Genomic DNA, 17,968 nt, shown 5'->3' with positions numbered 1-17,968 from the left:
GGGAAGTTAATTTGGAGAATCTACAAAATATTTGTTTTTTATTAAATTTTATTTTGGTCCTACTTTGTTTAAGCTTCTTCCCACTAATTCAGCTAAAGCAGGATTTTTTTTTTTTTTTTCCTCTGCAGAGGGCTATAATTTCTGGATTCCTTTTTTTATGGGAGATTATTTTAGCTTTTTTTTTTTTTTTTAGCTAGAACAATGCTCATCTGATCAATATTTGCCCTTTGTCTCTGGACTTTGTGTGTAAGTATGCATTGTATTACCTACAGAAATTCTACCTTGAACTGCTAGTAACCCATGGAAACCTCTGTATTAGCCACTCTATTCAGCTTTAGAGATGTATTAAAGCAGACAGTTTTGATGTTTTTGAAAACATGTACCCCAACATACTACTGTGTAGACTGGCTCTCTGCTATTTGGACTTTTCTATGTCTCTCCTTTTCCTTCTTTTCCTCACCCCTCTCTCTTTCTTTTCTAGGCATCACCTCATTAACACTTTCTGTCAGAGATTTTCCCTCCTCTCTACACCTATGTTCCACAGTATTTACCTAAAACATATGTTATTTAATTAAATAGCATTGGGGGAATATTGTTATATATACAGTGCCTTAGTATATTTTTCTATAGCCCAGCATTTTTTTAATTAAAAAATTTCATCCCATTATAAAACATTTTTGAGCATGTACCTTTCATATATATATATTTATTTATAAATTATACATATGTAATTGTAGTTATATATTATTTATATTATAAATATTAAAAAGTGGGGTTTTAAAAGAATGGAATATAGTGTCATATATATATTTATATGCACTATATAAAAAAAACAAAAACCAAACCCATTGCCATTGAGTCGATTTTGACTCCTAGTGACCCTGTTAGACAGAGTAGAACTGCCCTGCAAGATTTCCAAGGAGTGGTGGACTCGAACTGCCAACTTTTTGTTTAGCTGTCTAAATCTTAACAACTATAACACCATGTATATAAATAGTTATATATGTGCATATAACTTTTTTTCACATCTCAATGGATCATCATGTGTACTTTCTAGAATGTGCACACCCCCACTAAACAGACTGACAGACTGATCCCTAAATCTAAATTTTCCCCACAATGGCTATTCTTCTTTTTATTACGACAGGGTTGAACTTCTAATTCAAAACCCAGCAAAGGAATGATTTTAGCCTAGCTAAAAAATAATATTTAAAAAAATTTTTTTTAATATTATTTTTGTTTTTTTAAGTACACAATAAGAAAAAGCATCCATTGACTTAAAAAAAAATTTTCTTTTAAGGCTGTGATAAATAATTTTTTTAAAATCAGTTTAAACTGACTTGTACACACCTGCATTGTTCTAACAGTTGCTAAAACAAAACTCATTCTAAAATCAAGTAACATAAAAAAATTATCCTCAGTTTTCTTGTCTTTGAAATGAAGGGATGAAACTACAGGTTCTTTAGAGTTACTCCTAGCACTTTAACTCTATGATTTTGTGAGTTCAGATAATTTTTTCTTTATATACTGTCAAATTTTGTACTGTATCACATTGTTTGCTGACTCTCCCTTGGGTGTCATACTGGTATCAGAGAAAGAAGTGGTCTGGGTGTATAAGCATTTGAGACTGAGGTAGTGGCAATTAAGCTGCATGGATGGGGTATACAGTGGTCACAAAAGTGATATCCAACCAGGGATACGATGAGGGGATTATCTGTAAATTAAGTGAAAGGTAAGAGTTATTATTTGGGATCCTGGTGATCAGTTTGGGGTCAGAGAAGGTAAGAATGACAGACTAGAGGGAGGGCAATAAGACAAATTAGTAAGAAAATAGAGAGAGAAAGCAGAGCGTTAACACTCAGAGACTGGGAATTCCATAGGAATCGAAGGAAGGAAATGCCTAGTAAAGTTCTGGGTCGTGTGATTGAGGAGAAAATTGGTCTAATTCCTCAAAATAGCTTTGCTTCATGCATAATATGCTCCAATAAGTCAAAGACCTTAATACTTGTAGTTATGTTGTCTCTCAATCAGGAAACTTCTTCTATGACTCAGGGAGATAGGAATCCCAAGGTATAGGAAGCTAGACTCCTAATGTGGACAGCAGTTTTTTAGAGGTACATGGTTCAATGGGAATAAGAGTGTTGACCTGAGAATAGTGTTTTTTGTTTGATTTTTTTTTTTAATGTGAAGGAATAAAGGATAAAGGAGTTTACCCAGGATATTGAGAAGGGTTAAGGTGTGTTGTTTTTACTGAAGTCATGGGTGTCAAGTGCTTTTAGCTGGAGAACTGTGGTGTAGATGGATGATATGGAGATAAACTGTGCTTCTTGATGTACTGCAGGCCATGGAGATGGAGATAAGAAACAGCACAATGATGACAGAATTCATCCTTCTTGGTCTTACCCAGTCTCCAGATATTCAGCTCCTTGTCTTTGTGCTAGTCTTAGTTTTCTACCTCATCATTCTCCCTGGAAATTTCCTCATCATTCTCACCATCAGATCAGACCCTGGTCTCTCAGCCCCCCTCTACTTTTTCTTGGGAAACCTGGCCTTCCTGGATGCATCCTACTCCTTCATTGTGGCTCCCAAGATGCTGGCGGACTTCTTCTCTGAGAAGAAGGTGATATCATACAGAGCCTGCATCACTCAGCTCTTTTTCTTGCATTTCCTTGGAGTTGGGGAGATGTTCCTTCTTGTTTTTATGGCATTTGACCGCTACATTGCCATATGTTGTCCTTTACAGTATTCAGCTATCATGAAACCTAGAGTTTGCTATGCCTTATTGTTGGCTCTATGCCTTGGGAGCTTTGCTCATTCCTTTGTACAAGTGGCACTTATCCTCCACTTGCCCTTCTGTGGCCCAAACCAGCTGGATAACTTCTTCTGTGATGCCCCACAGATCATCAAGCTGGCCTGCACAGACACTTTTGTAGTGGAACTCCTGATTGTCTCCAACAATGGATTGCTCACCCTCCTGTGTTTCCTGGGCCTTCTGGCCTCTTATGCTGTCATCCTCTTCCATTTAAAGGGACACTGTTCTGAAGGGAAGAGTAAGGCAGTGTCCACATGCACTACTCACATTATCATTGTATTTTTTATGTTTGGGCCAGCCATTTTCATGTACACTCGCCCCTTTAGAGCCTTGCCAGGTGACAAAGTGGTTTCTCTCTTCCACACAGTGATATTTCCTTTGTTGAATCCTGTAATTTACACCCTACGGAACCAAGAAGTGAAAGCTTCAATGAAAAGATTATTTAATCTGCATATAGCCAGATGAAAGGAAAAATTTTAGATAAGCAAGACTTGAGGAATTCATCTGAAATTAATTTATTTACTTCAAAAAAAATACATCTTTGAACACCTCTCATTCGTCACAACAATTCTGGGCACTGGAGAAAGAGTTGTTCTTGAGATAGACAAAGTTGCTATTCTACTGGCTATACAATCCAGTGGGAATAGAACGATATTAAGATGCTGTTGTTAGGCACCGTTGAGTTGGTTCTGACTCATAGCAACCCTATGTACAACAGAATGAAACACTGCCTAGTCCTGCTCCACCCTCATGATTGTTGTGCTTGAGCCCATTTTTGCAGCCACTGTTTCAGTCCATCTCGTTGAAGGTTTTTCTCTTTCTCACTGACACTCCACTTTACCAAGCATGAAGCCCTTCTCCAGGCACTGGACCCTCCTGATTACATGTCCAAAGTATGTGAGATGAAGTCTTGTCATCCTCGCTTCTAAGGAGCATTCTGGCTGTATGCCTTCCAAGAAAGACTTGTTCGTTCTTTTGGAAGTCAATGGTATATTCAATATTCTTCGTCAACATCACAACTCAAAGGCATCAGCTCTTCTTCCATCTTCCTTATTTATTGTAAAGCTTTTGCATGCGTATGAGGCAATTGAAAACACCATGACTTGAGTCAGGTCCACCTTATTCCTCAAAGTGACTTCTTTGCTTTTTTAACTCTTTGAAGAGGTCTTTTGTAGTAGATTTGCCCAATGGAAAGCACCATTTGATTTCTTGACTGCTGCTTCCACGGGTGTTGATTGTGAATCCAAGTAAAATGAAATCCTTGATGGCTTCGATTTTTTCTCTGTTTACCCTGATGTTGCTTATTGGTTCAGTAGTGAAGATTTCTGTTTCCTTTATGTGGAGGTGTAATGCATACTGAAGGCTGTAGTCTTTTGATCTTCCTCAGTAAGTGCTTCAAGTCCTTTTCACTTTCAGCAAGCAAGGTTGTGTCATCCGCATAAAGCAGGTTGTTAATAAGTATTCCTTCAATCCTGTTGCCCTGTTCTTCATATAGTCCACTTTCTCAGATTATTTGCTCAGCATACAGATTGAATGAATCTGCTGAAAGGATACAAACCTGAAACACACCTTTCCTGACTTTAAACCAAGCAGTATCCCCTTGTTCTGTTCTAACGACTCCCTCTTGATCTATGTACAGGTTCTTCATGAGCACAGTTAAGTGTCCTGGGATTCCCATTCTTCACAATGTTATTTATAATTTGCTATGATTCACACAGTTGAATGCATTTTCATAGTAAATAAAACACAGATAAATATCTTTCTGGTATTCTCTGCTTTCAGCTGGGATCCATCTGACATCAGCAATGGTGTACCTCATTCCATGTCCTCTTCTGAATCCGGCTTGAATTTCTGGAGGTTCCCTGTCAATGTACTTCTGTGACCAATTTTGAATGATATTCAGCAAAATTTTTACTTGAGTGTGATACTAATGATTTTCGAATTCAGTTGGGTCGCCTATGTTTGTTGGAATAGGCATAAATATAGATCTTTTCCAGTTGGTTGGCCAGGTAGCTGTCTTCTAAATTTCTCGGTATAGATGAGTGAGCACTTCCAGCACTGCATCTGTTTGTTGAAACATCTCAATTGGTATTTCATCAATTCCTGGAACCTTTTTTTTTCCCCAGTATCTTCAGTGCAGCTGGGCTTCTTCCAGTACCATTGGTTCTTGATCATATGCTAACTCCTGAAATGATTGAATCACAATCAATTATTTTTGGTAAGTGACTCTGTGTATTCCTTCCATCTTCTTTTGATGCTTCTTGTGCCATTCAGTATTCTGCCCATAGGACCCTTTAACAGAATAAATTTAAAAAACTGGTTTTAGGAAGAAATATTATTCTTACAAAACTAAAAAGAAAGCATAATGATAGATTGTGACTGTGGATTGGGTGTAACCAATTTACTTTTAGTTACCAGGCAAGGCCTTTTTGAGGAGTTGGCATTCTGGCTGATACCTGGCTGAGTGCTCTAGGAGCAAAGCATTATAGCCAGAGGGAACATATAATGCAAAAACTTAAAGATAGTAATGGAGTTGGTATATTTGAGGAACATAATGAAGGCTAATTTGGCTTAAGGATAGTACATGAATGTGAAATGATTGGAGTTCAAGTTGGAGATGCTGGTAGTGTCCAAAATATATGTGGTATATTCAGTGAATATCAAGGGCTTGAATTTTACTGTAATTGCAGTGAGAAGCCATTCTAAAACTTTAAGCAATTGATGCCATGCAGTTTCATAAATGACTTAGAGTCACATTCTGAAGATTCTATGCAGAGGTCGACAAGTTTTAAAATATTATAGAGCCAAATATCATTCTTGTACATATGTTTCGAAAGATTTTTTCAGTAATTAGGAAGAGGGAGGTGAAAGGTTGTGGAGTATTTATTTTCATGAGACAAAGTTGTGAACATTTTCATTTCTTTCCCCCAGAACTTCGTGATTAATATTAGCAGATCCTTATGAATTCTAGCTGTATGTTTGATCTTACCCTCAATTGATTTCATTCTGAGTACAATGATGATAATTCTTTGGTGAACCAGACTGTTCTGTGGCAGATTGCAGAAACCATTCTAATTATTTTAAAGGTAATATGATTTAATATAGGGAATTAATTTCTTACAAAATGGCTGAAAAGCCTGGAAGAGCAAGCTATAGGCTGGGCATTCAGGGATAACTCTGAGAATAAAACAGAAGACCTAGGTTGTCAAGGGAGCTGTTTTTGCTGCAATCTGTGCCACCTCTTGTCAAAAAGCCACCACCACCTTAGCCACAATGATCTAGAGCCACGAGCCCCTATCAGACCTCTCATGGTACTGCTTCTCCTCCCCATTAGCTGATTTCCACATTCAAGTCTCACATGAGTACATCTAATGAGCAGCATCCAAAACATATCTAGAAATCAAATTCAAGGACGTCTAGGATTAATATTCTTTTATTTTAAAAACAGCCTAAGGCTAAAATATTTATGAATTTTAATCATAAAAAATATTCATACTATGGAAAAGTGGTCTGAATCCTCAAATATCTCCTTCTTGAACCCCATTTTCAGCTTATCACCTTGTTTCCAATTTCACTGAGAAAACGATCAGTCAGAAGAGAATTCCTCCAGCTCTCACCACTACCTCTACCCAGTGTCTGTGACCATGTGCCTGAGATAAAGTGACGTGATACAAAAGTCAACTCTTTCATCCGTGCACCATATTTCTTCCAGTCTTTTTTACTTAAGGCAATTACTCTGACAATTCTTCTTTCTCTTTTCTGCATCATTAACTTTTCCTCCCTATTGCATATTTCCCTTCAGCATATAAGCACATTGCTTCATCCTAAATTGAATCTATTTTTCCACTTTCTCCCTCCAAATATCACTTCATTACCCTTCTTCCCTTTGCAGCAAAGCTCCTCAAGAGTTTATATTTTGCTGTCTCCAATTTTGTATCTCTTCAACTCACCCAATCACTCAGTAAAACTGCTTTTATCGTGATTTCTAATGGTTTCTGGTCTCATTGCTCCTTACTCAGGCATCAGTATGTTTCACTCATGAGCAATATTTGACATTGTGGGTCACTCCCTCTTCCTTGAACTCCTTCCTTCCCAATCCTCTTCACTTTCCTTATCTCCCTTTTATCTAACGAGCTGTTCATTCTTCTTCGAGGTTTACTCCTCAACTTTCAACTTTCTGGGCTTTAAATGCCATAGGTGTGTTGATAACCTCTACACTTATACCTTTCCTATAAACTCTAGGTGCTGATGTACAGCAACCTGTGCCTCAGCTCCCTTTTCCTGTTGTAATCACATCTCAAGCATAGCATAGCCTAGAGTAGTGATCTTCAGCATACACTTCTCCCCACCTTTACTATAGTATCTCTGTCAATTGAAATTCCATCCTTTCAGGCTTTTGTTCAAAGCCTTGGAATCATACTATTTTGGGCATATTTTCTCTCATATTCCATGTCCAACCTGTTCACAAGTCTAGATTAACTTTACCATTACAAAATTGCCAGATGAAAGAATTTCTTGCCTCCTCCAGTGCTACCACCTAGGCACAAACCACGGTCATCTCTTGCCTATGTTATTGCTGTTGCCTCTTTACAGATTACCAGTCTTCTTCTCTTATCCCATTTTAGCATATTCTCAGCTGAGAAGCCAGGATGATCTGGTTAAAACTTAAAGTGAGACCAGCTCACTCTTCTTCTCAAAACCCTCAATGACTTCCATCTACTCCAAGTTAGTCAAAGTCCTTCTTTGCTTTCCATAAAAGCCAGTAATGCCCTATCTATGTGCCCCAATTCTTGCCCCCTCCCGCTCTGACTTCTTATCCTACTACATACTATTTCACTCACTCTGCTCAGTACCACTGCCCTCCTGATCCTTGAATATGCCAGGCTTGCTTCTGCCTCTAGAACTTTGACTTGCTATTCTCTTTGTCTGTAATGTACTTCCTCCAGATAATGGTGTGACCCACTCCATAATTTCCATCAGGCTTTTCCTCAGTTGTAACCTTCCACATGAGACCTTTTCTGAACTTCCTATTGGAATTTTCAGCCCATTCCCACAGTACTCCATTCCTCTTCTCTGCATCATTTTTGTCCATAACATTAATTATCATTTAATAGGTCACGTATTCTACTTATTCTATTGCCTGTCTTTTCCCCTGTAGTAGATCATCTCCACGAGAGCAGAGATTTGTTTGTTTTGTCTACTGCCTGGCTCAAAGAAGATGTTCAGTAAATATTAAAGAAATTAATTAAAGAATAAAATAAAAAGTACACACATTCCACTGCTAAAAACATCTAATGTTAAAAGGCTATAAATTGGACTTTAAAATAAAAAAAAATTACTGATCTTTTAAATAAAATAAGCATGTCACACAATGAAAGGGAACTTTGAGATCTTTCCTATCTCTCTTAGTAACTAAGTTAAAAAAAAAAAAAAAGGAAAAATATTTGAACAGACACTTCAGAAAAGAAAATATATAATAGTAAGTTTGTGAAAAGATGCACAACATCATTAGTCATTAGGGAAAAGAAAATTAAACCCACAATGAGCTATCATTTCCCAACCAGAACAATTGCTGTGATAAAAAAGAGTGGCAATCCCAAATGTTGTGTAGTAACTTGACTTTCCATACATTGCAGTTGGGAAGTTATAATGATTCAACCACTTTGGAAAGTTGAATGGCAATTTCTTATAAAGTTAAACATACATCTACCTTATGACTTTGTTGTTGCCGTTGTTAGGTGCCATTAAGTCGGTTCCAACTCACAGAGACCCCTTGTACAACAGAACAGAATACTGCCAGGTCCTGCACCTCCTCACAATGGTTGTTATGCTTGAGCCCATTGTTGCAACTACTGTGTCAACCCACCTTACTGAGGGTCTTGCTCTTTTTCACTGACCCTCTACTTAACAAAGCATGATGTCCTTTTTCGGGAACTGACTGCTCCTGATAACATGTCAAAAGTAGGTGAGACAGAGTCTCAGCATCCTCGCTTCTAAGGAGCATTCTGATAACCTTAATTCCAAGTGTTTAGCCAGGAGAAATAAAAAGAGCATGTCCACAAAATGATTTTAACTAGAATGTTCATAGAAACTTTATTCATAATCTGAGATTTGAAGGAACTGTCCACAAAAGGATAACAATGATAAAAACTTTGAATTATATAAAAAAAATATAAAAATTATATACCTACATACCTACATACAATTCGGCAACAAAAAGGCAAAACTGCAGGCAATGCAACAACATGCATGAATCACAAAAACAAAATGATGAGTAAAAAAGCAGATATGAGAGAATGCATGTCATATGATTCCATTTTTATGAAATTCAGGGAAAGGCAAAACTAACCTATGATGTTAAGAATTACAGAATGGTTGACCGAGGTGGTGGTGGTGGTAGGGGGCACAAAGCAACTTTATGGAGTGATGGGAATATTCTATGTATTCTTTTGGGTAGTGGTTACTCAAATGTATCCATTTCTTAAAAACTTATACATTTTTAACTGTGTATTTTAATGTATATAAATTTTATTTTAATAAAATAAAAAACCAGGAATTTATTCTTGTTTGTAAATACATCCAGTTTCTTGAAAGACACAATAATTAATATTAGTTTTCTGTTGTAAGTGTGGGGAAAATGGACATATGGGGGACTGAAATGGGCGATCTATCACCATACACATTTTTTTTACTATTTGATTTCTGAAACATGTGAATATATTACCCATTCAGAAATTAAACAAAATAGAAAGGCAAAGTATGTTCAAAGTAGAATGCCTAGTTTCCAACCCTCACCTCTTCCATTTGTCCCAATTTTTGTAAGTTCTACCACCCACACAGCAATGCCATTGAAAATCTGAGTCATTCTTACATCCTCACATCTCATATCTCATCATCAATAAGTCCCACTTGCTCTCTCTCCAAATATATCACAGTTCTAAAATCTTCTTTCATCTCCTCTTCTACTCACCAGCTTAAGCCACCATCATCTCTGGTGTATAGTCTTTCAAATGTTCCTTAGGTGGTCTTTTTGCTTGCACTCTTGACCTTCATTCAGTAGCCAGAATTATCTTTTTAAAATGTTGAATTTATAAAAATTTAAAATTATTTTGCCTTTTCCTTCCATGACTCAATTGTTTTCTTCTGTTTAAGAATATTTAATTGAATAATAAATAGTTCCTCATTCTGGCTTCGGCAGAGCATAAACAAACAAACAAAAAACAAAACTCAGTTTTTGCGGAATGGATTCTGACTCTTGGTAACCCCATGTGTGCAGAGAACTATACTTCCCAGGGTTCTTAAGGGTGTGATCCTTGGAACCCCGTCAACCTTTAGATTAGTAGTCGAGCAGTTAACTGTGCCCTGTTGGTGTTGTTGTTAAGAGATTGGCTGCCCACCAAACGGTCTGCAGCTCGAATTCACCTGCTGCTCCTCGGACCGTATTGGGCAGTTCTACTCTGTCCCATAGGGTCGTTATGAGTCGGAATTAACTCAGCAGCAATGAGTTTTTTTTCTTTTCTTCTTTTTTTTTTCTCCCAAGGACTCCTAGAAGAGCATAAAGCAACAAACCCCTAAGAGGCAGCTAGTAGATTCAAACTGCCGACTTTCTGGTTAGCAGACGAGCTTTTAAACACTGGGTCACCAGGATTCCCAGCAGCACACAAAACCCATAGCCGTTGAGTTGATTCCTACTTAGCGACCCTATAGAACATTGTAGAACTGCCCCATAGGATTTCCAAGGAGCGCCTGGTGGATTCAAACTGCCAACTTTTTGGTTAGCAGCCATAGCTCCTAACCACTGTGCCACCAGGGTTTCCAAGCAAAGCGTTGGAGATATTTATTTCTAAAATGAACAACAATGAGTGCCAAGATTCCAATAGTATCTATTTAGGAGGATATCTTGAGTAATTAGGCTGTGTCTTCTTTAGGAGAAATATGTTGAATATACTACCAACTTGATCATATTACTTTCTTTCTTGATATACCAATGATTTCTCATTAATAATTCACTATTCTTTTTTTGAATTGGGTTGTAAGATTTAAGGTAACTTCCTTTGTCTTTCTACCCACGAAGATCTGATAAACATGCTTGCCATTCCATTACCTCTGTCACTAATAGAATGTTAATTTTAGAACCCTGAAGTGACGCAGTGAACTTTATCTGGCATATATTTGAATATTTACACCTTACAAATCTCTAGCCTCTTTCTTGACTACATTTTGCTGGCATTCTAATAATTCCCACTGGAAGTGTTCTGCAGCTTGTGGTAGCCTCCAGATTCCCAAAGTACGTTCTCCATTACGTCACAAATTGGCTTTGTATTTTAAAATGTAAGGGACCTCCCCACCCCATGAGAAGAGATATTTAAGAACAAAGGAAGGAGCAGTCAGTTATTGTCTCTTCCATCCGAAGGAGGTAAGTGCCTGCTGTGAGGATAGCATTGAATCCCCAGAGAGGTGAACATTTTTCATTCTTCATATTTATAAGGAACAGAAAGAAGGAAGAAATGGAAACAAATATTGCACCTCTTCACATAGGACATCTGCTATCTTGGAATGCAGCGGAAGGCAGTCAGAATTGTAGCAGAAATAGACTAAGATGTGAGGTCTGAAATTAGCATTACAACGGCACCTTTTGTCTATTCTCAGGAATATAGGTTTAGTGGCCTGAGTCATGTTAACTGGTCAGCTCCTAAGGTCGGAGGCCATTAGAATCTCATAAGAGTAGCTTTAAAAAAGAAATGCTGGTGATCTGCTTCCGAAAGTTCACAGCCACTGAAAATCCTATGGAGCACAGGTCTACTCTGACACACATAGGTCTTCATGAGTTGGAAATGTCTCAATGGCAACTTTTTTTTTAGATCCTGATATTTAGAATTACTTTAATGGAAATTTATAAGGATTTCCTTAAGATACTAATAGCCTTGGGGATGCTAACACTAGGTCTTAATTTTTTATATCATTTATAAAATGAAAGAGGGGAATGGAAAAGCATTCGCAATGGTAGCACAAATGCTAGATGAGATTGCAGAGAAAATCTGCACTGACTTCAAGATTTTTCCACAAGACTTGCCCTGACTTTGTTTTCCTACATTCAGCTGGGAGTAGAACTTCTTTTTTACAAATGGTGCCAGCATACTTTGGTGACCGGCTGAAGTGCAAGCTCCACAAGTTTCTATACTACAATCTCAGAGATTTATGCAGTTACTATTTCCCCAGGGATTAACTCCAAAGGCAGGCATCGAGAATCTATTACCACACTTCTACTTCTTAGAAACCAAAGCTCCTGTTAGCAACTAGATTTTTCCTGGTTTAGCTTTGGTTTAATCAGAATTGAATATGCTTCTTATTGCTATCATCCTCATCTTTCTGGACTCTCACATCAACACTGTGCGATGGTGAAAAAACTCAGGCGAAGGAAGATTGAGTGATCTTTCCAAAATTTAATGACTAAGAAATTACAGGTCCAAGAACTTAAACCCAGATAGCCCACTGCCCAAACTAGGGCTTTTTCTATGAAATTCATTAGTTTGCCTAAAAATTATAGCATTTGAAGAGATTTAGAGGCCACTTAGCTGCTAATGATTTCATATACTTACAGAGTGCCTTTTAGAGCTGTCATCAACATTAGTACCAGTTAAATATTTGATGATGTCCTTTAACCTCATTCACATTTTTCAGAACATACCAGAAAAACCAAACCATTGCTGTTGAGTCGATTCCAACTCATAGTGGCCCTATAGTAACCCTTGGGACAGAGTAGAACTACCCCACGGGGTTTCCAAGGAGTGGGTGGTAGATTCGAACTGCCTAACTTTTGATTGCAGCCAGTCTCTTAACCACTATGCCACTGGCGTTCCTCAGAACATACAGTGACTAGTGATTCTGTATGCTAATGGTTTATAAGCTAGATACCACATACTAATTGACATCACATTCTTATTTTTGACGTTTTTAAAATATAATTTTGCTAGTAGGATAGATTAATGAGAAATTTCTTTTGAGCATAAAGGTAAATTATCTATTTATTGCTATCAGTTACAAACACAAAATATCATGGAATAGGAAATAATTAAAAAGTGATCACACTTGGTACATTTTAAGGGGGCATTATTAGAGGGTATTATAAGGGAGGTATTATTAGCAAAAAGCCTGTACTGAAAGGTGAAATACATAATATTAATCTTTAGTATAATCCATTGTAGTAGTTAGAAAGCAAGTACTATGCTCACTCTTGCTTCACAAGAAAACAATAGTGGGTTTTACTATTGTAAATTAGGAAGGCAAATATGGGATTTAATAAAAGAAATAAATAGAAAAGAAAAGAAGAGGGAAAAAAGATTGCAAACTGAAAGAATATGGAGAAATCAAAGGAAGAAAGATAGCATCAGTAAGACTGAGAAAATGGGGGAAAGCAAGGGGAATAATTTGAGAAAAAAATCAGAGAGAAAAAAAGAGAAGATAAAATAGAGCAAAAGAAACTAATTCAAATGCGTAAATATAACTTAAGAAAATAAGGCATACAAAGATGGAATGAGAAGGGTGAGAAAGATAATAAAAGAAAAATTTTAAAAAGGAGACATGAGAAATTATAATGAAGAGAAGTTGGGGAATTAGCCCCGGTAGATGGTGACCCAGCCTTCATGCTTGAACTCTGTAACAGCAGCCTGGACTCCGAGCAGGCAACAGTGCACAGTCCAGCCTCCAGGTGGCGGTGTGTCTGCATTCACCTCCATCACTCTTCTCTGTCCTGCGTCTGCTCCAGCCTCACCAGCCAGATGAATCTTTGTAGCAGCCGAAATGGAAGAATAGTGTGGAGGTAGTGACAAGCATTCAGATTCTGTTTCAGCTTCCGTTGATAGCAGGGCTTTTCTTCATATAGTTAGAACAGAAATCTAGCCACTGCAGAAATTTCTGTGTTTTATTTTTTCAGAGACTTCATTTTTCCTAGTGTAATGTCTTCTATTGTAATGTCTTCTATTGAGCATATATCTTCTGTCTCTGGATATGTTGTAAGCATGATGTGAGAATCACAGTTACTACAAGGCGCACAGACCAAAATGGGATAAATGGACACAGTGAATCAAAGATGGTAGATGGCAATGAATCCCATTTGTTAAGGAGTCAACAGGTTCAAACATACCAATGATCAGGAAGATGGCACAGGACCAGGCAATGTTTTGTGCTGTTATAGATAAGGTGGCCATGAGTCAGAGCCAACTCAATGACAATTAACAACAGTAACAAGGAGTCAGTAGGAGAATAGAAGTGAAGATAGGAAATAAAACACATGGCAGAGTGAAAAAGCCTACACCTTTAACCCCAGAGGTACTTAAAAGTTCTGTCTATGTCCTGACAACATCTTCAGTTTCTGGGTGTGACATCAAACCCAAAACCAAACCCACTGCCTTCAAGTCAGTTCCCACTCATAGCGACCCTGTAGGGCTGAGTAGAACTACCCCATTGCGTACCCAAGGCTATAATCTTTAGGCAAGCAGACTGCCACATCTTTCTCTCTCTGAATGGCTGATGGATTCCAACTACAGAACTTTCAGTTAGCAGCCGAGTGGTTAACCCTTGTGCCACCAGGGATCTGAGTGCAAAAAGGCAACTGTAAAATAGTGTGAAGATGCACACAACTTAGATTTCCGACTTACGTTTCTAACAGCAGGTTTTATGCACAGAAGTTACAAATGTAGAAGTGTATGAATGTCAAAATGCAAAAGAAAAAAAGGAACAGAAAAGCTAATTTGAATGGCAATGTAAGTAAGCATTTATACTTCCATTTTGATTAGGACTCAGTGTGTGTTCTTTTTGAGTGTGTTTATGACATATATGTTCTTATGTGATTAAGTATCTCTTTCATAATTCCCACTCTGACTATATATTAATGAATCATCTTCGGCTTAGATATACAAAAAGCAGATATTTTGATGTTTTGAATACATGTGCCTTAAAATAACATCGTAAATAGTTTTGTATTTTATTGTTTCTCTCTTCCTTCTTCTTCCTCACTCTTGTCTTTCATTCTGTCTCCTCTTTCAGTTAAAATCAGTGGACCCCCTTCTCCTTCCCTCCTCTGCACCCCATATTCCATGACACAAAGTGTGCATTCTAACTGAAAGCATATAAAATCTTGCTATATTTTGCTCAAGCTTAATTAAGAATATTCAAGCTCCCAAAATTTTTCATCTCAACAATAAAACATTTTTGTGCACACCAGCAATATCTATATATAAATATATTTTATATAATTAATTAAACTATGATTATACATAAAATATAAAACTTTGAAAAAATAGAACTTAAAAGTATCTGACAAGGTAATATATGAATAGAAATTCCACTATTGTTTTCACATCCATAAATTACCATGTGCATCCCCCCGGGTGTGCATTCCCAAGTTGGAAGTACTATGCAGATATGCCTCAGATCCTGATTTGAGATCAGAGTGATGAGTATTCTATTTATTTAAACCAGCTAGATGGATTGTTGTACTACAGAGATAAAAGGAGATATTTAGAGTAAGCCCAACTTCTTTTATTTTTCTTTTAGGTCAAAATTCCTAAGATACAATTTACATATGGTAAATGCACCACTGTTGTATATTTCAATAAGTTTTCACAAATAAACATTCCCAACCAATCAAGATAAGGAATATTTTTGTCACCTTAAAATGCTTTGCCATTCCTCTCTGCTATCAATTTCCTTCCCAATTTCCAGTAAAAACTAGAAGACATCAGTAACTGGGGTTAACTTTTCTCAACTAGGAAAATTTTAATATGCCTCAAGCAGTTCAGGAACAAATTCAGGCCAGGGTATTCCAGAGTACTACAGAAGAATAGTAGATACAAGCACAGGGCTGAAGTGGAAGAAGAGTGTGGCTTGGGGACCAGGGTTTTGGCACTAATGAAACGTAGAAGAATGAGGATCGAAGAGATTTCTTAGCCTGTGGGAGACTATATGACATATTCTGATTTTAGCTTGATAAGAACTATGGTGTAGATGAAACAGATGGAAATAAACTCTCTGCTTCTTCATGCTCTGTAGGCAAAGGACATGGAGATAAGGAACAGCACAGTAGTGACAGAATTCATCCTTCTTGGTCTTACCCAGTCTCAAGATATTCAGCTCCTGGTCTTTGTTCTGATCTTAATTTTCTACCTTATCATCCTCCCTGGAAATTTCCTTATCATCCTCACCATTCGATCAGATCCTGGTCTCTCAGCCCCACTCTACTTCTTCCTGGGAAACCTAGCCTTCCTAGATGTATCCTACTCCTTCATTGTGGCTCCTAGGATGCTGGCAGACTTCCTCTCTGAGAAGAAGGTGATCTCCTACAGAAGCTGCATCACTCAGCTCTTCTTTTTGCATGCACTTGGAGGAGGGGAGGAGTTACTTGTTGTAGTGATGGCATTTGACCACTACATCGCCATATGTCGACCTTTACACTACTCAACTGTCATGAGCCCCAGAACCTGCTATGCATTACTGATGGCCTTGTGGTTTGGGGGCTTTGTCCACTCCATTATCCAGGTAGCGCTCATCCTCCGTTTGCCCTTCTGTGGCCCAAATCAGTTGGAAAACTTTTTCTGTGATGTCCCGCAGGTCATCAAGCTAGCCTGCACCGACACCTTTGTGGAAGAGCTCCTTATGGTCTTCAATAGTGGCTTACTCACACTCCGGTGTTTCCTAGGCCTTCTGGTCTCCGATGCAGTCATCCTCTTCCATGTGCATAGGTCTTCTTCTGAAGGAAAGAGCAAGGCCCTGTCCACATGCACAACTCACATAATTATTATATTTCTCATGTTTGGACCTGCCATCTTCATCTACACTCGCCCTTTCAGGGCCTTACCAGCTGACAAGGTGGTTTCCTTCTTTCATACAGTGATCTTTCCTTCGATGAATCCTGTGATTTATACCCTTCGAAACCAGGAAGTGAAATCTTCCATGAGGAGGTTATTGACTAGACATGTAGTCTTTTAAACTGATTTTATAATGAAACTCAAGAATGGGAAATTCTATCTGGAAATCATTCATTCAACTAGCAAATCCTAGTTTTTTTTAAAGCTTCTCATTTTTCAGGTACTATTGTAAAAAAAAAAAAAAAAAAACTATTGTAGGCACCTGACAAATGGAACACATTCAATAAAAACTTGTATTTGCTAAATGAATGAATGATTTACAGCTGGAAGGAACTGACTCAGTGCCAATGAGTTTGGTTTTTGATTTATTGTAGGCACTAGGGAGGGAATTATGAATACTGAGAGAAAAAAACTTGGCATATTTAAAGAATATAAATAAAATCATACTGATTGTCTTAGTCATCTAGCGCTGCTATAGCAGAAATACCACAACTGGATAACAAAGAGAAGTTTATATCTCACAGTCTAGCAGTCTAGAAGTCTGAATTCAGGGCGCCAGCTCTAGGGGAAGGCTTGCTCTGTTGGTTTTAGAGGAAGGTCCTTGTCACCAATGTTCCTTTGGTCTGGGAGTTTCTCCATACAGGAACCTCAGGTCCAAAGGACACGCTCTGCTCCCAGCACTGCTTCTTTGGTAGTATAAGGGCCTCCTGTCTCTGTGATCACTTCGTTCTTTTATATCTCAAAAGAGATTGACTTAAGATACACTCTAACCTTGAAGATCTCATTAATAAAATGGCTGCTAATCCATTTAATTAATATCATAGTGATAGAATTAACAACACATAGGAAAATCACAACAGATGACAAAATGGTGGACAATCACACAATCATGGCCCAGCAAATTGATACATATATTTTTTGGGGACACCATTCAATCCATAACACTGATTGAAGATATTGAGTACACGTAAGAAATTTCAGGGTTAAATTTTATGTGACCGTAAAGGTCAAATCACGTAAGGTCTTTTAGGCTGAGATAAGTGAGACCAGAAATACCCTGGCCATAGTGAATAAACAAGAAGCCGTTCCTGCCACCTTCTGTAATATAGATAACTAACTCCCAGCATTTAGGTTATCCCCTTATTACGTAATATAAGAACTAACCTCTGCCTTTAGAATATCTCCTTATTTATGTATACTTTGGGTTCCAACACAGTTAAAGAAAACAAGATTCTGGGGTCTTCAGTCCAGCCAAACTGCTCTTGAACCAGTTGAGGCACACCTGACACAC

The 17,968-nt window shown here is 37.7% G+C and overlaps 2 protein-coding genes across 2 annotated transcripts; both read left to right on the top strand.

Moving 5' to 3' along the window:
- Positions 1 to 2,304: 2,304 nt before the first annotated feature.
- LOC126084466 (olfactory receptor 4N5-like) lies at positions 2,305 to 3,277 on the top strand. The gene has a single exon (XM_049899068.1). It carries the CDS (start codon positions 2,345 to 2,347, stop codon positions 3,275 to 3,277), a length of 933 nt encoding a protein of 310 aa, XP_049755025.1. The 5' UTR covers positions 2,305 to 2,344.
- A 12,594-nt stretch (positions 3,278 to 15,871) lies between these two features.
- LOC126083932 (olfactory receptor 4N4C-like) lies at positions 15,872 to 16,798 on the top strand. The gene has a single exon (XM_049898024.1). The coding sequence runs from the start codon at positions 15,872 to 15,874 to the stop codon at positions 16,796 to 16,798; it is 927 nt and encodes a 308-aa protein (XP_049753981.1).
- Positions 16,799 to 17,968: the final 1,170 nt, after the last annotated feature.

This window comes from Elephas maximus, chromosome 10 (assembly GCF_024166365.1).
Source record: "Elephas maximus indicus isolate mEleMax1 chromosome 10, mEleMax1 primary haplotype, whole genome shotgun sequence".
Taxonomy (NCBI): Eukaryota; Metazoa; Chordata; class Mammalia; order Proboscidea; family Elephantidae; genus Elephas; species Elephas maximus.
The sequence above is the reverse complement of the archived record's forward strand: the minus strand, read 5'-3'. Positions and strand labels throughout refer to the sequence as shown.

Excerpts from the sequence above, each read along its gene's own strand:
- LOC126084466 (XM_049899068.1), top strand. The coding sequence starts at position 2,345 with ATGGAGATGGAGATAAGAAACAGCACAATGATGACAGAATTCATCCTT.
- LOC126083932 (XM_049898024.1), top strand. The coding sequence starts at position 15,872 with ATGGAGATAAGGAACAGCACAGTAGTGACAGAATTCATCCTTCTTGGT.